At 43.4% G+C, this 22,480-nt stretch overlaps 1 protein-coding gene and 1 long non-coding RNA gene across 6 annotated transcripts in view; one reads left to right on the top strand and one right to left on the bottom strand.

Moving 5' to 3' along the window:
* The window catches only part of TTC39C (tetratricopeptide repeat domain 39C), a 68,245-nt gene extending 64,933 nt beyond the window's left edge, over positions 1-3,312 (bottom strand). For 3 of the 5 annotated variants that reach the window (XR_006175531.2, XM_042854849.2, XM_065585365.1), the window contains exon 1: positions 2,048-2,345. Coding sequence is in view for 4 of the 5 variants with exons in the window: in XM_042854849.2 (XP_042710783.1) it covers positions 2,048-2,193 (146 nt within the window). In the remaining variant the exon portion in view is untranslated. Of the gene's footprint in view, positions 1-2,047; positions 2,368-3,227 lie in introns of those variants that run through there. The other 2 variants (XM_042854848.2, XM_005282778.5) reach the window with 2 other exon arrangements.
* Positions 3,313-5,461: 2,149 nt separating this feature from the next.
* Positions 5,462-6,821, top strand: LOC112058668 (uncharacterized). The gene is made up of 3 exons (XR_006175533.2): positions 5,462-5,602; positions 5,975-6,087; positions 6,698-6,821. It is a non-coding gene; the product is annotated as an uncharacterized LOC112058668 (long non-coding RNA).
* Positions 6,822-22,480: the final 15,659 nt, after the last annotated feature.

The following is a 22,480-nucleotide window of genomic DNA, read 5'->3' as shown; positions in this document are numbered from 1 at the left end:
GCAAAGTTAAACACAAATTATATCTTATGCCTAAACTATCTTATCTCTAGGCTGGAAATCTACAGTTTATGGTTGAACAGTCAGCCTTGGACATTTTCTCCCATTTTCATCTCTACATGAAGTTCTGATCACTTAAATTATTCAGGAACAAAATATTTCAAAAGATCTGGGCTTTTGCAGTTAAAGTTGCAACTAGGCCAGTGATTTTTAACCTATGAATCATTACACCACTTATAATCCATTTTCAGATAAATCAGATTTGACCAGCTGCTCACAATTAGTCCTCGAGTGTCAAAATTAACTATGACATGGAATCATGAGACACCTCATTTTAAGCCCAAGGGGAAACAGATTGAGACAGCTGAGGAGGGCCATTTCAGTCACTGAATATAGGTTCATAATATGAACAAGACTGATAGTCTATTTTAATAAACTATATTTGCCTGGATCAAAGTTTATGTAACTTGATTTTTCCTTTGATATTTACACTGTAATAATCAATTTATAATAACGAGAAAACTAAATCAACAGATTTTATGAAAGATTTCAGAAACAAAGGTTCCTATAACAAGATGAACAATCTGCTGAACACGCAATTATTAATACATAAAAATTTTGAAACAGGAGCATAGTAAAAACTATTTTTAATATCCTAGTTTTTTTAGTTCTTAAGTCATCACTTCCCTCTCCACCGAAAATAGTTTTATTTGTATCAAATTTAATTTTTATAAATGAAAAAAATAAGGAAGGCTTTGAAGTACTTCCAATACCACCAACACAGACTTGTTTTTAACTCAATGTAGGTCTTAAATGAATATTCTGCAGTATAGACAATAGCACTCTGATGCATATAAATTTAGAAAACAACACCTATAATGCCAGAGCTCCAGCCATTATGGAAAGAGTTAATTCTTCTCAACTACGCAGGAAACTTAACTATATTAAAATTAGTGTAGTTATAGACTAATATCTGCTGTTACAACTATATTCAAGTAATTTCTAGAAAGTGACCTTTTCCTTTATCTAGATACAACACATAGTACAGATTGTTTAGTTATTTTATGGCTTCATCACAGTAGCATTCAAGTTAGCCCCTGTCACTATCTAGTCTCTCAGTCCAACTCACTCACATATAAGCTTAAAAAGCTAAAAATCTTCAGGATGTTTTCATTGGAAGACACGTATATTAAGCAAATCTTATTGTTTATTCTTCTGTGCACATGCACAACTACTCATCAGTATCGGTGAGATTTACAAGTGCCCATCGAGGAAAGACTAACAGATTTATTTGGGCATAAGCTTTCGTGAGTAAAAACCTCACTTCTTCGGATGCATCGAGGAAAGGTAAATTCCCCTGGTTTTTAGATTAAAAAAAAATGGTGGTTCGCCTCTGTCAAATCAGGTGATACAGACTAACAGTTTGCAAAAATCACATATTGAAATGTTTCCCTAGAGTTAAGATTTATTAACAGAAATCTGTGAATCCTCACTTCTCATGCAATGCTGGGACCTGATTAAGAGTCAGAGGCAATCTTTTTCTTGCAGAGTAATTCGGGGAACAAAATGTAACGCCAAGCGGTTAATCTGCCCGAGGGAACTGAGAGAAAAGCCTGACGGCATCACAAAACCACCTCCTGCCGTAACCGCTTGCACGAGGAAGTGCTCTGGCAGCCCGACACCCGCCATGTGGATGGATGTTCGCCTCTCCCGCTCAGGCGGGGCGCACAACAACCTCTGCGTGCGGCTGTCCACGCTGCGTGGGAAGAACTGAGGGCTTCGCACACGCACCGAGGGGGAGGCGGAGAGCGCCACGCCACGCCACCCGGGGGGACAGAGGCATGAGCCGGGGCAGGTGTCGGTGGGGAAGCCGAGGGGCTTGGGCCGCTAGTGCAGGTGCTGCGCCGGGTCAGAGCGGGGGCGGCTCGGCCAGCGGTACCCGGCGGAGGCCGGGGGCAGCAGCCCCTGCGCTTGGAGCCCGGCTCTGCGGGGAGGGGACTCGGGGCGGGAGGCAGGTGCAGGGACGCCCGACGGAGGAGGGGGCTGGTACCGGTATTTCCTGAAGAGCTGGTCGGACTCGCGGAAGCCGTTGTTCAGCAGCATGTTGATCCCGGCCAGCGCCAGCTCCGCGTCCTCGATGGGCAGCGGCGACTCCTCGTCCTCCAGCGGCGGCAGCGGCTGCTGCGACCCGGCCATGGTGGCGAGACCGAGCCGGCTCCCCGCGCTCCTGTCACCTCCGCCGGGATGGAGGCGGGAGGGGAGCCGGCCGGCCGGCAGCGCCGCGTACGAGAGAGGAGGAGCCTGGGCCGCTCCCTCGCTGCGGTGCCGAGCCTGCTCACGCACCCCCTACTCTACGGCAAAGACTTTGATAATGCGCATGCGCGATAGACCTGCGCGTGGGCGACGAAGCTGTTGCCCTTGCCGCCTATCCGCTTTGGCTGCTACAGCCGCCGGGCCGGGGGTGGAACGGGGCTGGAGGGGCCGCGCGGCGGCTGCCGCTGGGCGCGCGCGGGGCTCACGAGCGCCGAGAGGGGCCGCGCCGGGGAGAGGAGCCGCGAGGGCAGCATCGCTGCCAGGCACAGCGGCGGGGCGCTGGGAAGGGCTGGGCTCGCTCCAACTCCCTCCGCCAGTTCCCAGCCTGGGGTGCAGCCAGCGGCTGCGTGGAGCGATAGCGAACTGTGCCCGCAAAGCGCAGAGCTGGGCGACACGGGTGTCCCGTGCCCCTCCAAATGGGTCCCGAGCCCGCAGTGATCGACCACCAGCTTGGGAGGATAAGCAGGAGGACTTGGGACCCAGTCTGCAAAGGGATCCGTACAGAGGGGCCCTTAACTGCACAGAGGCAGAGGAACCTGAAGAAGAGCTCTGTGTCGCCCCAAAGCTTGTCTCTCTCCCCAACACAAGTTGGTCCAATACAAAATATTACCTCACCCACCTTGTCCCTCCAGAATCCCACCTATGCACAGTGAGGGGTGGCAGGCTTGTATTCCACTAGGCCGCTTACAAGTACAAAACTGCAATTGTACACATAGTGGGTTTTAAGCATTTTCATCCTGTCATGCACAAGAGAATGTCTCATGGACCAGCTCCCTTCCACACACCTGAAATCCCCCCTCCCAGCAAACTTCCTCAAAATATTAATTCTGTGGACTCCAGTGCACAGGCTGGGTTGGAGGTTTTTTGGAGGGGGATGGGGCAGGAGTCCCATGTACAGGGTAGGAGGGAGTTTTTACCTGGAGCCTTTCTGAGTTTCCTTCCTCACCCTTTGCATTTTCTCATGTCCTTCTCTCAACACTGCCTCTCTTCACTGCATTGGTGCACCTAGCACATGCAGCAGCATGCGTGCTCTCCAGCTGCACAGCTAGCAGAAGAGCTATTAATAGTTCCAACTCCTTGTGCAGAATCCTCTGTTTCCCTCATGTGAGACATAGTGTCTCCTCCTGCAGCAGCTGAACCCCCAGAGCTGGTTAGGGGGGAAGCTCAGCCTTTCCTTTCTCTGCATTGCAGCGTTCACTTTTCATTGCATTTTTTAATTTCATTTTTTTAAATGATTTTACTGCTGGTGAAAGAGGGTGAATTCACTGCCTAACAGACTGAAGGTTTTTGGTTTGTCCTAGCGCAATGCCTTTGCAGCTCTTCCTATGCCCTTCTGCCAATGGGCACCACTCATAAGAGTTTACCCCACCACTCACTCAGGGTGCTGAGAGCCATTGAACCAAACTGTAAACCTTGTATATAATAGAAACCACTTCAAGCCAGGGGGTATGGCAGCATCCCTAGTTCCAGCATCTATGCCTCTCACCAGTGCACCTACCAGTGGTAATGGGAACTTCCCCCTGAAGTTGACTGTAAAGGCTAACGTCCATGCCAGAGCAGCCCTTTTTTTAGTTTCATTTAAATCCAAATCATGCAGATCATTGAGTGAGCTATGGACAAGTGTACTACCATAAAGGTATCAATCCTAACCTACAAAATTATAATTTAGCACACTGTTAAACTCCCCCCACCTTCCCTAAACAAGAGACTGTTCTTCCTGGATTCCATTTTGTTAAGATACAAGACGTCACCATCTTCACAGTCCTGAAACCCTCCAAGAAATTTGAGTGGAGCAAAATACAAATCTGTTTATCTTCAGGGTGGGTACAGAATGAGGAAAAGGCAGCTCTACAGTATGCTTTTTGGTTTCCCTTACACCTAGAAGGGATGGGATCAAGGCAGCATCACCGCCCCCCAACCTGGTGTAAAATAACACTGACCAAGTTAGAATCACACTCTGAGGTATGATTCTGGGGGCAGCCACGTGACCATGCAATCAGTGAGTCCAAGAAGAAATGCAGAAATACATGGTCTGTGGGTTTCCTGACAGCTACAGATAATGAAGGCTAATCCCTCTGCCACTGAGAAGCAAACAGCCACCCCTCTATTTCCTAAATTCATAACCCAATAACTTTAGCATAGGGTCCTGTGTTATAGAATATCAGGGTTGGAAGGGACCTCAGGAGGTCATCTAGTCCAACCCCCCTGCTCAAGGCAGGACTAATCCCCAGACAGATTTTTACCCCAGATCCCTAAATGGCCCCCTCAAGGATTGAACTCACAGTGCTGGGTTTAGCAGGCCAATGCGCAAACCACTGAACTATCCCTCGGCGGTCATCACTATTGTTCTGTGGATCCAGTGTGTAAGGAGCTTGGAATCCTTGCAGTTTTGTCTTCAGACCTAGCTTCTCTAGACCATTTTGGCAGAGCTACTACTGCTAATCTATGTTCTGTACCAAATGCTGTTGTTACCACTCAGCAACCAGTTGTCTATCTTACAGTTAGGAAATAAATTACCACTTCAGAAAAGTATAAGTCTATGGAATAGTTTTGCAGCACAAGACTGCATTTCACTCGTACAAGGAGAAATGTAATCTATTTAAAATCAGTGATAGGGCACTGTGACTTTTGCAGTGTGAGTTTTACTGCCTAGTAGCCATAGTTTTATAGTGCCTCTATTATAAACTGCATTTCAGCTCTTTAGTGCAGAGCAGATCAGCAGTTGAGATCAGCAATGCTGCAAGTTGCATTGTGTGTTGCATAGTGATAAGGGCTTTAGCAGATCTGAGGATGGATTGAGGTTGCTGATTCAGTTTACAAGATGGGCTGGGGTAATGAGAAAACCTAAATGAACAGAGCAACACATGGGATTTGTACTGGTTAATGTGTCCTTTCCACCCCACCTTCCCCCTAAACCGCCACTCATTCTTAATGTCACTTTAGTAGTTCATAACGTATGAAGTGCATTTGTACAGCATTATTCTTTTTAAAGAGTGTTTTATTACTAATTAATTATTCCTCAATACACCTATTTGTAGCAATGTAGCATTATTATCCCTTTTTCAGAAACAGAGAAGATACACATCCATAGTTGCATCATTTTCATCTTACTTTGAAGATTTCTAATGCTACCATGCATTTGAAGTAAATTTTATAAATAACTGTCAATGAAACATTGATTTTTGGGGAAAGGATCTCAGAAAACTGGAAGAGAAATACATTTTATCAGAAGTTGGACTTATTTTATTTTTGCATAGCTCAAGTCCCACATATCCTGTTTTTGAACCTTGAGGTCAGTCTAATAAACTTTTCTTACATTCCAGTAACTGATCACAAATGAACTCTAAACAGAACTAAAACTTTGTAAACTTAAAACTTTGTGGATGAAAATGGGTCACTAATGAGATAATGGAGCCTTTCACCTCTAAGTCACAAATTCAACTTTAACCCAGTTTGGTAATGGCTGAAAATTATTACCATATGATGGCTCTTCAAAAGTCTATATGAAATGATACTATGTTTCCAGTCCAGTTTCTAGTGGCTAGATACCCAAACTGTAAAGCCACCATCACAGTTGGCTCTCATTAACATGTATGTTGACAGTCTCAACAGAGAGGTCAATCAATCACTGAATGTCCCTGACAAATTATCCTTTTTTCCTTAGAAGAGCTCCCTCAGTGCAGTATGAAGAAGCCTGCAATGTTGCTGCCTGTCCTATACTTGTTTTATGGATAAACAGAGATCTTCCTTCCAACTGTCGGACCAACATTTTTCAAGGTTAGTAAAATTCATGGAGCAAACAAGAATTGTACTCTTTAATTAACTAGCCACAATTTTCACTCTAGCTTCCAGGATAGCTTATTTAAAAAAAAAAGGATGCTAGCTACATTATTCATATCCTTTAAGAGCTATGAGACTGATTTACAACTACCGTGTGTAGTAGAGGAGAATCCGAGTGGTAGCTTATTACACGCAGTTTGTAAATGTCTGTTGTCACACTTCAGGGGGAGCTGTATCTTTGACCCCTCATTCAGACTATCTGTGGACACCCCTTTAAAGTGACAGGCCTGCACTTGTGGAACCCTTCTGCCAGGTGTTGACAGCAGCAGAAAAGGTTGGGTTCATTTTCTAAGGGCTTTCTTGAAGACTTAACTAACGCCAGCTTGAGCCATCACCCAAAAACCTAGGAAATTACATTTACCACCATAGGCATCATCACAGTTGCCAGGAGGACTGAAGTTGGGACTCCTGTTAAAGCCCAATACAGGGTTGGAGTCTTGCCTCAGAGAATTTGTGGCTTTATTAATATCTGGGTTTCTCAAGTTTATTCTGTTGTATTCTGCCCTCTTTCTCACCTTAATAAAGTTCTCTTTGTTTTAACCCCTAGACTCAGTGCCTACAAGTTGGAAAGTACTGTATATTACCCAATGTGGCTGGTGCAGTCTAGCCATTTCTCTCCTTCTCACTCACAGTTAGTTGACCTGGGTTGGAAAACTCCAAGCACGCTGGCAGTCCAGTGCTGCCTGGACTACACTGGGAACTCTACCATCTAACCCAGCTGGAGTATTTCAGCTTTAATTGCATGGTAGGGAGGTCCACACCAGAGTCTCTTGGGTTGGCTGCTGCTGTCTCTGCAGCATCAACCCAAACTGCCTCAGCTCTGCTTCAGCCACTGCTGCTCTGCACCATCTATCACTTTGAAAGCGCCACTGCTACTCTGCATCGTCTGTTGCCTCAGAGCTTCCACCACGGCTCGGTACCATCCACTGCCTCAAAGCCACCCTCAGCTCTGTACCATCCACTGCTCTATAGCGGTCTCAGCTCAGTTCTTTTAGAAGGACCACTATCATCTAGGAACCTTAACTGAGTCCTCATCACCAGAGAGGCACACCCAACAAAAGACAGAAGATGTTTTCCTTCTTTTCAGCTCTGTCCAGGCTCACTTACCCAAATATGCATGACAGCAGTCTCAGTGAGGGTGACCCCAGGCATATGCAATGTTGATGTCTAGTCCTTGTATTTCCCCAACAAGATCAGTAACATTTAATTGCCCCCAAACTCAAAGTTTAACTGTACTTTTACCAAAATGCCCCAAACTGTCATACCTATTCAATCAATTCCCTTTGCCCTCCAACAGATGTTGGCAGAGAGCCTCCTCCCCCGTGGAGCCCCTGCTCATCTGGAGTCTTAAGCAGCTCTCAGCCATTCTTCTCCCATTTCACCAATGGGTGACAATAGAGAGCTCTTTATTCTCTAACACAGGGGTAGGCAACCTATGGCATGCGTGCCAAAGGCGGCACGCGAGCTGATTTTCAGCGGCACTCTCACTGCCCGGGTCCTGGCCACAAGTCCGGGGGGCTCTGCATTTTAATTTAATTTTAAATGAAGCTTCTTAAACATTTTAAAAACCTTATTTACTTTACATATAACAATAGTTTAGTTATATATTATAGACTTATAGGAAGAAGCCCTCTAAAAATGTTAAAATGCATTACTGGCACACGAAACCTTAAATCAGAGTGAATAAATGAAGACTCGGCACACCACTTCTGAAAGGTTGCTGAACCCTGCTCCAACATTTCAGACCACAGGACTTACATTGATACTTCTCTCAGAAAGGAATTCTACAATTCACCCCACTCTTAAACCAGGTCCCCCTGTCAGAATAACTGTGTTTACCACCCTTGTTTCTTCAGGAGGTCCTACTGGGTTTTGGCACCTACTATAAACTTCGCTCTAGGAGCTGTGAACAGTATGAAAATGCAGTGACAGTTCAAAACAAAGTATTATTTATTTAACCATAGGCCTACATGCATACTATCTTACCTAAGCCTTAGCCTTGCCTTGCAGATTTAGTAAGTCACTCTTGTCCTAGGCACTCCCAAGCACTGGGGCTGGGTGAGATGGTCTGCACTCCTGCAGCTGCTGCCTCTGTCTGCCTGACCCTCAGTCAGCATCTCCACCTCTGTGTTCACGAGCCATTTTTATCCATTTCCAAGCTCCCTTTTCTGTCCTGGGACACCTGAACCTGGGGTATCCAGTTTATGTATCTCATCAGCCGTCCAGCAACGGTTTCACTGTTTTGTCTATTTAAACACCAGCAATTGAGTTAGCGTCATTGTCTGTCTTCTTGGAGATGTGTAAAACCACCCACAATTGAGTTAACTTTTCCCCCCATGTAGCAGACAACATAATAGTAATCACATAAACAGAGGTACACACACTATTTATAAAAAAATAATACAGATATCTCCCATGGTCTTCACAACTGTACAAGGTATAAGACAGTGTAGAATCAGGCCTTTAAAATCCTTTCAAGTACTTGTCACTCTAGTTTAAAGGTCAAATATAATCCAATTGTTAATTCTGAAAAGAGGTTAGAATTCAGGATACAGATGTCACTTTCAGACTGGCCTGTTAGGGATGTTTGAGCTATGTCAGTAATAGTCAGTGAATTTATAACTTTGAATGTTTTCCTCTTTTATTTATAAATTCCACTTCTTAAGAATGATATGAGAAGCCCCTAAGGAATCATTGTCATTTGTAAGTATCTAAAGTCACTTGGTCTTTGGTTTTGTACCTCATAATATACCATCAGCGCATACAGTAATGAAAGTCACTGCCTATTGTGTCTTATCACTTAAATATTTATGAGGTGAGCTTTTATCATTATGTGTTTTTTATAAAGCACAGCAGCCAAATGATAATACAAAAATCACACTAATCTTCATAGCTTGCTCTCCACAATTTCCTTTTAATGTTGTCATTTTTAGGGCTAAATCCTGACCTTTGGTGAACACATGAAGCACCTAGTGAAGTCAGTGGGAATACAAAATGTGATCCACAAGTCATGTCACGGTAGGTACTCCTGGCCTGTTTTTCAGTGGCCTTCTCAAAGGTCAGAGAGAGGAAGAAAGAAAAGCCAAAGATGATCCACAGGAAATGGGTTAGGGTGACCAGATGTCCCATTTTATAGGGACAGTCCCAACATTTGGGGCTTTTTCTTATATAGGCCCTTATTAACCCGCACCCCTGTCCCGATTTTTCACACTTGATAATGGTCACCCTAAAATGGGTACACTTTCAGAGTTGCCTGGCCACTCTTAGATGTCCCTAATCTCCACTACTGGCAACTGGTTCTTTTATTACTTGCTGCTACAGGGCTAACAAAATTCAGGCTTTTTCCAGATTTACAATTGCTATGGACCCAACATTTACTCAATCATACAAAGAGATGAATTCATGGATTTACTTGTTGCTGCTTCTAGACTTTCTGGCACTGACTGTTCTGCTTAAATGTAACAAATAATATATTTTTTAAAAGTCTATAATATTAAACAAAATTCATTGTCATATGCACAGTCACACAGCTGGTATTTTGTACTGTAACATATGAAGGTGTGTTATTTTTGCTATTTAAAGAACATTAAATAACAGTTTTTTTTCAGAATCAACACCAAACATATGTGCATAACTCCAGAGAAAACAAAGGAAAAACAAGTATTAAATACTAACAACAGCTCTATTCAGGCAGCAGCCACATGCTGACCTAGTTTACCAAAATTACTTGGGAAAACTTTTTCCCACACAGACTAATCTTATCTAAGGCACCATCACAATATTAGAATTTTTAAAAGACAATTTAAAATGTTTTACTTTCAGAAGGCTGACTTCTCATAGAGCTCAGAATTCCATCTGAGCAGGAGAAAATACCTACTTAAGCTGCTTCTGTCACAAAAGACCCTAAATGCTTAAATCCAGTTAACAGACTGGCCTTATTTAGGAATGGATAGATCTCTTTCTCTCTCTTTTTTCTCATTTGCAAATACACCCACAAAATCATTTTAAAAGTGCCATAATGGTTTCAAGCTTCTGATGGAAAATTAATGATCTGTAAAGCTGTAGATAATTATGACAAACATTTCAGCTGTAGTAAACTCTGTCTAAATTAGTGTCTTGAAAATGTTCATGTAGTTTAAAATAATAAAAAATGCTTGTAGGTCATAGCTAATAATGATCATAACATAATAAATAACTCATAAGCTCACTTCAACTAAGGGTTATTATGTTTCCACTAGTTTAACAATACTTTTTCAGTACATTTTCACAGTTGTCATGAAGCTTGATGCATTAATATGATTTGGTAGGGAGTTATTTAAAGATGATTCACACTTTTCCTATCTCACTTTGGGGATTTAGACATATATAATATCTTAAATATTCAAATGCTTTCATCATTTTGTCCCCCAACCCTGCTCTACAGAAATAGAAAGGCTGCAAGGAGTGAAACATCACTGGGTGGGAGATTGTTTGGGGTTTTTGCTTTAATTTATGTGTTTTAATTTTGAGGTCAGATTTTGGTATTCCCAGCACCTGCTCTTCTTCCTGGTTAGAGAAAGGGGCTGGGAATGTTTTGTTGAAAATGCCTGTGACAAAACCAGTCAGTCAACAAACATAGCATAGTTCCAGCCTTGCTAGGCTGGAACACTAACACATGCTAGCTTAATTCTTTACATTCAAATTACTCCTTTGTGGACCAAGCTGGGAGGAGGGAGATGACACAAACGTACCTTTTACTTGGGAGAGGAAAGTCAAATCAATGAGCTTAAGAGCTGAGGTACACAGAAGGGAGAGACTGAGGGGATAGTTATAGGGGTTCATTGAGCTACTGAAAACTGACTTTGCTAAGAAGCGGGAGCCTTGAATCCTCTGTAATGGATCTAGGTGCTTCTACCTCCTTTTCCTAAGACTCCTCAACCAATACATAGTTCCTCTCCTGGCAGATGCTAAAAGCACATCCTTTCTCTTTTTTTCTGAAATATAGTTGCAGGTGGGAACCCCACTTTAAGATCTAGGGAGGAATAAAAGTTTTGGGGTTAAGGCACAGGACTTGCAGACAAGAGATTCCAGCACAACTTTCCTATGTGAACTTGGATCAGGCATTGAACTTCTCTGTGCATCAGTATCAGTATCATTTTACCATCTGTAAAATGGTAATTATAACTCACATTAACCCAGTGTGGATCTTTATCCCTCTTTAGTGTCTGGCCCACATAAAAGATATTTCTCAGTATGTTTCTTCCTTCAGACTAATGGACCACATTCTTTAGCTCAAGCAGTAGAGGCGGATGCTCTTAGAGCCAGAGGTTCATTCCCCACAATGACTTGATTAGGGTGTCCTTACAGGATAATAATACTTTCCAACCTCAGAGGTATGTTGCAAGGCTTCCCTACTCCATGTTTAAATGCTCTAAGATCCTTAGATGGAGGACACTGTAGACAAGTGTAAATTAGTGTTCCTAACTCTTTAAATATGAACTTGTGAATACTATTTTTATTTATTGTCCCTGCTTCCTTTAAGAATCATGTGCATGTTTCATATTTTATTACTGAATACATCCCAATAATTCAACTCTCTCATGGTGATTCATGACACTTACTTCTGGGAGAAGCCTCCTTTTCCCCACCCATACTTATTTTCAGTTTTACTCTTCTTGTAACCAGACATTACTGAAGTCTGTCAAAAGTGGTGGCCACATTATTTGTCTTCATCACTGAAATAAGTTGCTACATTTCAAATAAAGTGCATAGGAGATTTGGTTCCTCCATTGGACAGTCCTGTTAACAGTGCATCTTAATAAGCCTGAGCTGACAAAGATGGTGAGCTTGTTCCTTTGCATATGCAGGAATCTGAACTACAAAAATCCTAGATCCTGTCTGTTTTAGTTACTTACATTTTAAAAATGTGATCCTGCCCTCCAGTAAGTGGTGTTCTGTGCATCCTTGACTGGATTTAAAAAATCAGCTCTGGGGCTTGCACACAAAAACACAGCAGCTGACTTTTCCAAGAAGCAACATGTATTGTTGCATACATCATAAGGCAGAATAAAGTCCTAAAACGCTCCGAGGGGCAGGAGATCTCTCTGACTGTCAAAGTTATTGTTTCTAGTTGCTGGATTATCATCAGTGAAACTGCTGTGGTCTGAAAAGTTTTGCCACATGTGCGCAGGAAAATAACTGCCTGTGCTATATAATTTAAAGGGGGTGCAGAGAATCATCATTTCCCTCTGTAAGCCCAAAGCGAAGGGCTCTTCCTCTATTAAATCTGTTAAATGTGTGCATTCAAGCAGAATAATATTCATGCACAATCAAGTGATAGTAATCGCCAGAGGCAACAGCTTGGTAGTGTTGATCATGCTTAAATAATCTTTATACCAATGCATTTCATTTTTTCATCTGCTCTTCTAATATCAAAAACTAAGTGTTTTGATAAGAGTGTTTCACCCAACAGTCCCTGAATTTTTACTATAACTATAAAGCGAAGAGTAAGGATAATGTTTTTGTCACTTGATGGTATCATTTTTCCTCATCAAAGATAAGATTTAACAGAGGATTTAACACATTAGAAAGCTAATGTTTGGTCAACCAGAAAAACACTTCAATTCAGAAAATTCTAAGACTAAATTAAGCAAAATAAAGATCTTATCTGTCGTTTCTTGCTGCTGAATGAAATAATCAGACCCATACATTTCATCTCTATACTTTGGGCTAAACTCTTCCTCGGTTACTCTTTAGCACTGTTGGTGTAAATGAAGGTATGATTTTTTTTCTCTGCTTGCTGTGGGGTTTTTTAAGCAAGTAAAAGGTTTTTTACTTTAAAAAAAATGACCTCCAATTTTGAGCCCTCAATCAGCTCTGGGTTGCGAATGACAGAATTTATATACCTAACTACTTAGTTACCTCTATAAATAAGACATTAAAATTCTATGCAATATTGTTGTAGCCATGTCAGTCCCAGGATATTAGACCCGAAGAAGAGCTCTGTGTAAGCTTGAAAGTTTGTCTTTCTCACCAATAGTAGTTGGTCCAATAAAAGATTACCTCACGCACCTTGTATCTCACTTTTAAATTCTGTCATTTGAACCAAAGATGAAATCCTTGCTTCAAGGAAGTAAATGGCAAAACCCCCATTGACTTCACACTCATCTGTCCAACTCATCAAATCAGCAATGAGTTTGACAGAGGATCATTTCTGAAGATAATACTGAGTTGCTGAGAGAAGGATGCTGGGGAAATACTGGTGTGGACTATGAAAGCCATTTCACCTCTATCCAGAGCTCTTATTAACATTATGATGAACTATTGTATCAACAGCACAGAGATGCAGGCAGCTAACCACACTACACTTAGGTAAATCAATACAAAAAGGCTGAGTAACAAAAATATGAATAATAGGGAGTTTCTCTTATAATTGGAAACAGGATAGCTTTCACTCTTGCATGCCCCTTCCTTTATTGAGATCCACTGACAGCAATGCAGAAAGGTATTTATATAGTCATGTACTAGAGCAGGCTAATTATTTATTACGACTGAATTTTATCCCAAGAATGCATCCATCTTCAAGGGGTTAGCACAGCAGCTTTCCTGATGCTGTCATGGCAGGTGCATTGGGAGCTCAGCTGTGCTGGAGCCATGAAGGTAGCCCTCATCCCCCTCATTTTGCTCTCTTCTTGCTCTAAGTAGGTGGGTGCCTTGGAGGGCAGCTGGTGGAGGAACCAGAGGCAGGGGAGAGTAGATTAACTGGATAGATCAGAGGCAGAAAGAGGAGAACGAGAGAGGAGCAGGAGGAGAGAACTGCTGGAGCCTGGAGGCAGAAGAAAAGGAACAAAGGGTAGTGGAGACAGAAGAGAAACTAGGTGAAACAGAGTGGGCAGAGGAGGGCTTCTGCATAGATTCACAGTAGGACTTCATGACATTAGTGTTGAGTGTTATTATAGAAGGCGGTACCATGGGCGTGTGTTGTAGATCCCCGTGATACCACGACAGGGGGGAAGGTCACATGATTATAGTCACTCCCTTATGCATATAACAATTGAAGCCCACCACATTCAGGGCTTTATTGAGGCCTGTAGACATTATGTGAGACATTTTACAAATGCTATGAATTCTACTGAACTCACTTGTACGTGATGTCGATCAGCACATGCCAATGCAGCCATATACTTCCAAGCAGGCACAGATCTACATGTGTCTACATAGTTTGCCTTCATTCAGATATGTCAGCATATTTCTGAACTTTCAAAGGGTTCCAAATGAAAAAATTAATTTACTTCTCCTAGAAGTTAGTCTTAACATTTTTGCCTGGATTTGGTAATGGAATGTGCTTGCTTCAGTGCATCTATACTCGAACTACCCATACATGTAATAACACTACAGTGCTGGTTAGTGCCCATCAATATCTTTGGTCAGGGTTTCTTGATGATTGTTAAAGGACACTGATGCTTCCAAAGAACCATATACTGCATTTGCATTAACTATTGATCTCCCAACAGACTTCTTGGCACCCATATAAAACATACAACTATTTTCACACCGGTTTTCAAAAATATGTTTCTTCCTAATTTTTTATTTTCTTTAGGATTTTTGTACCCAAATTACTATAAGAAATGGTGGTGATACCAATAAAACCGAACTGATAAACTATAGCAGGGATCGGCAACCTTTGGCACGTGGCCTGTCAGGGAAATCCGCTGGTGGGCCAGGACGGTTTGTTTATCTGCCCCATCCGCAGGTTCAGCTGATGGCAGTTCCCAGTGGCTGCGGTTCACCATTCCAGGCCAATGGGAGCTGCGGGAAGCGGCGCGGGCCAAGGGATGTGCTGGCCGCCGCTTACCACAACCCCCATTGGCCTGGAACAGCGAACCACAGCCAATGGGAGCTGCGATCGGCCGAACCTGCAGATGCTGCAGGTAAACAAATCGTCCCGGCCCACCAGCAGATTTCCCTGATGGGCCATGTGCCAAAGGTTGCCGATCCCTGAACTATAGCAATTGGAAGTTATAAATCTATTAATTACTGTATTGATAATTTGAAAATTATCTAAAACATTGCAAACAGTTATAGAGGTCATAGGTCATAGATTATAGGACTGGAAGGGACCTCGAGAGGTCATCGAGTCCAGTCCCCTGCCCGCATGGCAGGACCAAATACTGTCTAGACCATCCCTGATAGACATTTATCTAACCTACTCTTAAATATCTCCAGAGACGGAGATTCCACAACCTCCCTAGGCAATTTGTTCCAGTGTTTAACCACCCTGACAGTTAGGAACTTTTTCCTAATGTCCAACCTAGACCTCCCTTGCTGCAGTTTAAACCCATTGTTTCTGGTTCTATCCTTAGAGGCTAAGGTGAACAAGTTCTCTCCCTCCTCCTCATGACACCCTTTTAGATACCTGAAAACTGCTATCATGTCCCCTCTCAGTCTTCTCTTCTCCAAACTAAACAAACCCAGTTCTTTCAGCCTTCCTTCATAGGTCATGTTCTCAAGATCTTTAATCATTCTTGTTGCTCTTCTTTGGACCCTTTCCAATTTCTCCACATCTTTTTTAAAATGCGGCGCCCAGAACTGGACACAATACTCCAGCTGAGGCCTAACCAGAGCAGAGTAGAGCGGAAGAATGACTTCTCGTGTCTTGCTCACAACACATCTGTTAATGCATCCCAGAATCATGTTTGCTTTTTTTGCAACAGCATCACACTGTTGACTCATATTTAGCTTGTGGTCCACTATAACCCCTAGATCCCTTTCTGCCGTACTCCTTCCTAGACAGTCTTTTCCCATTCTGTATGTGTGAAATTGATTTTTCCTTCCTAAGTGGAGCACTTTGCATTTGTCTTTGTTAAACTTCATCCTGTTTAACTCAGACCATTTCTCCAATTTGTCCAGATCATTTTGAATTATGACCCTGTCCTCCAAAGTAGTTGCAATCCCTCCCAGTTTGGTATCATCCGCAAACTTAATAAGCGTACTTTCTATGCCAATATCTAAGTCGTTGATGAAGATATTGAACAGAGCCGGTCCCAAAAACAGACCCCTGCGGAACCCCACTCGTTACGCCTTTCCAGCAGGATTGGGAACCATTAATAACAACTCTCTGAGTACGGTTATCCAGCCAGTTATGCACCCACCTTATAGTAGCCCCATCTAATTTGTATTTGCCTAGTTTATCGATAAGAATATCATGCGAGACCGTATCAAATGCCTTACTAAAGTCTAGGTATACCACATCCACCGCTTCACCCTTATCCACAAGGCTCGTTATTCTATCAAAGAAAGCTATCAGATTGGTTTGACATGATTTGTTCTTCACAAATCCATGCTGGCTGTTCCCTATCACCTTACCACCTTCCAAGTGTTTGCAGATGATTTCCTTAATTACTTGCTCCATTATCTTCCCTGGCACAGAAGTTAAACTAACTGGTCTGTAGTTACCTGGGTTGTTTTTATTTCCCTTTTTATAGATGGGCACTATATTTGCCCTTTTCCAGTCTTCTGGAATCTCTCCCGTTTCCCATGACTTTCCAAAGATAATAGCTAGAGGCTCAGATACCTCCTCTATTAGCTCCTTGAGTATTCTAGGATGCATTTCATCAGGCCCGGGTGACTTGCAGGCATCTAACTTTTCTAAGTGATTTTTAACTTGTTCTTTTTTTATTTTATCCGCTAAACCTACCCCCTTCCCATTAGCATTCACTATGTTAGGCATTGCTTCAGACTTCTCGGTGAAGACCGAAACAAAGAAGTCATTAAGCATCTCTGCCATTTCCAAGTTTCCTGTTACTGTTTCTCCCTCTTCACTAAGCAGTGGGCCTACCCTGTCTTTGGTCTTCCTCTTGCTTCTAATGTATTGATAAAAAGTCTTCTTGTTTCCTTTTATTCCCGTAGCTAGTTTGAGCTCATTTTGTGCCTTTGCCTTTCTAATCTTGCCCCTGCATTCCTGTGTTGTTTGCCTATATTCATCCTTTGTAATCTGTCCTAGTTTCCATTTTTTATATGACTCCTTTTTATTTTTTAGATCGTGCAAGATCTCGTGGTTAAGCCAAGGTGGTCTTTTGCCACATTTTCTATCTTTCCTAACCAGCGGAATAGCTTGCTTTTGGGCCCTTAATAGTGTCCCTTTGAAAAACTGCCAACTCTCCTCAGTTGTTTTTCCCCTCAGTCTTGATTCCCATGGGACCTTACCTATCAGCTCTCTGAGCTTACCAAAATCTGCCTTCCTGAAATCCATTGTCTCTATTTTGCTGTTCTCCCTTCTACCCTTCGTTAGAATTGCAAACTCTATGATTTCATGATCACTTTCACCCAGGCTGCCTTCTACTTTCACATTCTCAACGAGTTCCTCCCTATTTGTTAAAATCAAGTCTAGAACAGCTTCCCCCCTAGTAGCTTTTTCAACCTTCTGAAATAAAAAGTTGTCTCCAATGCAGTCCAAGAATTTGTTGGATAGTCTGTGCCCCGCTGTGTTATTTTCCCAACATATATCCGGATAGTTGAAGTCCCCCATCACCACCAAATCTTGGGCTTTGGATGATTTTGTTAGTTGCTTGAAAAAAGCCTCATCCACCTCTTCCACCTGGTTAGGTGGCCTGTAGTAGACTCCTAGCATGACATCTCCCTTGTTTTTTGCCCCTTTAAGCCTAACCCAGAGACTCTCAACACTTCCGTCTCCTATGTCCATCTCTACCTCAGTCCAAGTGTGTACATTTTTAATATATAAGGCAACACCTCCTCCCTTTTTCCCCTGTCTATCCTTCCTGAGCAAGCTGTACCCATCCACACCAACATTCCAATGTGTATTATCCCACCAAGTTTCAGTGATGCCAACAATGTCATAGTTGTATTTATTTATTAGCACTTCCAGTTCTTCCTGCTTATTCCCCATACTTCTCGCATTTGTATATAGGCATCTAAGATACTGGTTTGATCTTTCCTCCCAGTTTTGTCCTGACTCTTTCTCTCTGCCAGTATAGCCCACACTCCCTCTTGTTTCCGACCCATCTCCCCGGTCTCCATGTTCCCCACTTACCTGTGGGCTTTGCTCACCTGTCCCCGTCGAACCTAGTTTAAAGCCCTCCTCACTAGGTTAGCCAGTCTGTGTCCAAATAGGGTCTTTCCTCTCCTCGAAAGGTGAACGCCATCTCTGCCTAGCAGTCCTTCCTCAAATAGCATCCCGTGGTCTAGGAAGCCAAAGCCCTCCTGGCGACACCATCTTCGCAGCCAGGCATTCACCTCCATGATGCATCTGTCTCTGCCCGGGCCCCTACCTTTGACAGGAAGAATTGAAGAGAATACCACCTGCGCTCCAAACTCCTTTACCCGTACTCCCAGAGCCCTGTAGTCACTCTTGATCCGCTCAGTGTCACACCGCGCAGTATCATTTGTGCCCACATGGATGAGTAGCATGGGGTAGTAGTCAGAGGGCTGGATAATCCTCGACAATGCCTCCGTAACGTCTCGGATACAGGCCCCCAGCAGGCAGCATACCTCCCGAGATGAAATGTCAGGGCGACAGATGGGCGCCTCCGTCCCCCTCAGCAGAGAGTCTCCGACCACCACTACCCTACGTTTCCTATTCGCAGTGGTGGCAGCAGACTCTCCAGCCTTAGGGGTACGAGGCTTCTCCTCCTTTACTGTAGGGAGTGATTCCTTCTTTCCTGTATCGAGAAGAGCATAACGGTTACCTATAACCATGGCAGGAGGGTTCGGAGCAAGGGTGGAGTACTGCCTGCTGCCAGAAGTAACCAGCTGCCAGTGTCCACCCTGAGCCATCTCCTCCTCCACCAGTGGTGTATCAGCAGTCCTGTGTACTGGGACAGCTACCTCAGCTGTCTCCACATGGACACTGTCGAGGAATTGCTCGTGGACACGGATGCTCCTCAACCTAGCCACCTCCTCCTGTAACTCTCCCACCTGCTGCCTGAGAGATTCCACCAGCAGGCACCTCTCACATTGGATGGTCCCCCCAGCCTGGATATCAGTAAGTGTAAATTGCAAGTTACAGTCTTTGCAAAACCACACCAGGATCTGGGTAGAGGCATCCATGCTTAGGCACTCTGTCTGGCTACAGGCACAGGTGGAGGAGACAGTAGCAGTGCTGGCACAGGTGTTGCGGGTCTTCCTAACCATCGTAAGCCTCCCTCTGTCAAACTCCCGTCTGCAGCCCCCTGTCAGCTGAAAGGGTTGTTTAAGCAAAAAGTTATGAATGTAGTTGCTTTATAGGTATTAAGGGGAATCAAGAGAAAACAGATGGAACTGGCAAGGGACCCTCGCCCCCTTCCTGCTCCCCTTCCAAACTCCCTTGTGAAACTCCCTGTTAGCAGCCCCTGGTCGCTTGTGCGCTGCTTTATAAAGCCCTGGCCTGTATGAATGCCCCGCCCACTGATGAAGGCTCAGCCACTTACCAGAGGCTTCTAGCTTTCAAACCTTCCAACTGCCAGCCACAGCACACGGTCCTTCAAACAACCAAAACAAACAAACAGACTGACAAACACAAGCTCAGCACACAGCAAGTAACCCTCAAACACAATCAAACACACACTACAGACAGTCACTTACCCCAAAAGGGTGCTGTATTGCTCCTCCTTCACCTGGAGAACTCCCTTGTGAAACTCCCTGTTAGCAGCCCCTGTTCGCAAAGTTGATCTTATGAATATTTTAAAATGTTTCAGGGCATGATGAAAACCTCCATGATTTTGTTTACTGTATCTGTTTGGTTTTAATGTAATTACTTGAATTGTTTTGATCCTCACCTACTAAAGTTTGCTGGCAAAGTTATGGTAGCAGTAGTTCTGATTTTAAACCACCAATTAATCTGAGTGGCATATGTAATTTGTGTTTGTTCAATTGTCATAATTTAAAGGGCCTACCTAATAGAGCAAGAGAGAGGCAGCAGAAATCAATAAAATACATAAATAAGTCAGATGGAAATGTTACTAAATATACTGAAGAATTTCATTTCAGACACATTTAGAGATTGCTTAGTAAAGATGCTTGCATATTTGCCAGACCCACAGTTAAAGGCAAATCCATTGCCCAGCTCAGCTCAAGAAGACAGTGCAGCAGGCAGATGTGAGGTGGGTAGGATGAATAATCCCCATCTTCAAAGTAAAATAGTCATTTAATGGAACCTACCACATTCCAATGTCTGTAGTTGCCCTGTAACTTCCTATAGGCCTGCCTTCTCTAGCCTGTCCCTAGTCCCTACCCCTCCCACTGCCTGCCCTGGCCCCTGTTGCAGGAACACTTTATTAATAGGTAGGATGCCAGTAGGTAGCACTCAAGAATACACTGCATATTACCTGGGTTTTGTAGGACCAATACAACTTGTTGTGCATTGCCGGTGGCTTCTTATGTGCATTTCTTCACTTGCAGCTGATAAGCGTATTCCACCTGTCCAAAGTACTGGGCTCTGTCACAAAAGGGATGAGGACCACCCTTATGTTTCCCACTACTGTATGTGCAGCAAACTGCACCTATGGTTCTATTGCCAGTGGACTGCACAGCAGTGAAGGCAGTGGTAGGATTTGTAAATTTACTTGGTGTGATTGTGATCCAGTTTAGTTATATGCCTTTTAAGTTGAGATGGATCTGAGGTACAAAATTCAGATCCAGAGCCAAACTTCCCTACAGTTTAAAGGTGCTAGAATTCAGGTTTTTGTTTTGGTCAGATGAAGGGAGACGGGGGTCTGGCACAAAGTTCTGAGCCAGAAATGAATCTTCCCTAGAGGTCAGGGGACAGAATTAGGAACCAAACCGAAGGCCCCAATCCTATCTTTTCTTTCAATACATGTATTTGATCTGGATGCAGTTATGGTGCTTGGATTTAGGTTGATTACATCACTTGTTATACAAAAAGCATTGTTGTTCTCAGAATTGATTAAAATAAGCAAAGATTCAGTTCAGTCTTATCAAAGCTGCACCATGGGGTTTAAGCTTAGTCACACAACATTCTTCAGAAACATAAGGAGCTCAGCTTTCAATGTGCCACAGAGGAGATATGTGCTTCAGCTGGCATTCTTAATGGGGACAGAAAAATAGGCAGGAAGAGGCGTGGAAAGCTTTCAGGATGACTAATTGCTGTTTGCAGCTGCAGACAGACGTGTTTAATTAGCTGGTAGTTGCATGCATGTAAATTTGGTTATTTGTCGTTAGAGGCCAGATGTTTTCTTCCACCATTCAAATTGGAGCAAAGAAGAGAAAGAAGGGTCAGAAAGCAGAAAAAAATATGGGAGAGTGGCAGCTTCACACCATCCTTCTTCCCCTCCCTCACCCCCATGCCCTGGGATCCTCTCTGAGTGAACACCACTGTGAGTTTGCAGGGGAATGTCTGGCCACAGAAGAGGTGGAGCCACAGATAATCTGTTCTGTGCAGCTCCCCTGACAACCTGATGCTGGGAAAACTGGCAGGAATGAAGGCTGCTCAGTAACAGGAGGAGCTGTGCAGCCGGGCTGTTGGGGGACACGGAAGCAGTGTAGAGTCACAGGACCAGAACCTGATTTTTGCACAGATTCTCTGTGTCGCAAGGTTTGGTGGCTGGGCCCCTTGCTGCCTCCGTGTAGCTTGAACTCATTGCCCCTAGAGAGGAGCATGTATCAGTTGCAGAGTTTTCTAACTACTTTATCCTGTCCGTGGGGTTTTCCATGGGAGGCCAAGAGGCCCTTCCTGACTAAACAAAATGTTCTTTTATTTTGACTCCTCATCACAAAGTCACTTTAATAATATTTTTGAGGAATAGATATATAGTGTTCTCTCAATCTCCAAAAAAAGAACTAGGATCCCAACAGGTGATTGGACATAAAGGGCCAAATCCTTACCTGTGTAAATCAGCATTGCTCTGAGGCTCAGGCCCACAGTCTCTTTGATGGCATTTCAGGCTACTGTGGGAGGGTTTAACCTTTTCATTCCTTTTTAATTAATTCATGGTGAAGATTAGTAGCAATTTTTGATGGTGCTTGGTTTTTATTCTCAATACACATGAATCATTTGGAATCACTTTTCCCCCCAAGAATGCCAAAGGGCCATATGTCTCCTTTAGCGACTAATGCTTGCAAACAGATGCCTCCTCTAGCAAGATAATGTGAAGTACAAGAATTTGAACATTCAAAATGTTTCCACTTATGGCTTGATTCTGCTCTCACAGCAGTGTAAATCAGAAGTAACACCACTGAAATCATTGGACCAGGGCCTCACCTAGTATAAATCAGTGTAGCTGTCAAAGTCTTAATCCTTGGCTGATTTTCACTGGCTGAGGATTTGGCCCCCTGAGTAAGGTAGTGGTCCTGTGGAAAAAATAGTATGTCATCATGTAATTACAGATTTTGTCCTAAT

This window comes from Chrysemys picta, chromosome 2 (genome assembly GCF_011386835.1).
Source record: "Chrysemys picta bellii isolate R12L10 chromosome 2, ASM1138683v2, whole genome shotgun sequence".
NCBI classification, from domain to species: Eukaryota; Metazoa; Chordata; order Testudines; family Emydidae; genus Chrysemys; species Chrysemys picta.
The sequence above is the reverse complement of the archived record's forward strand: the minus strand, read 5'-3'. Positions and strand labels throughout refer to the sequence as shown.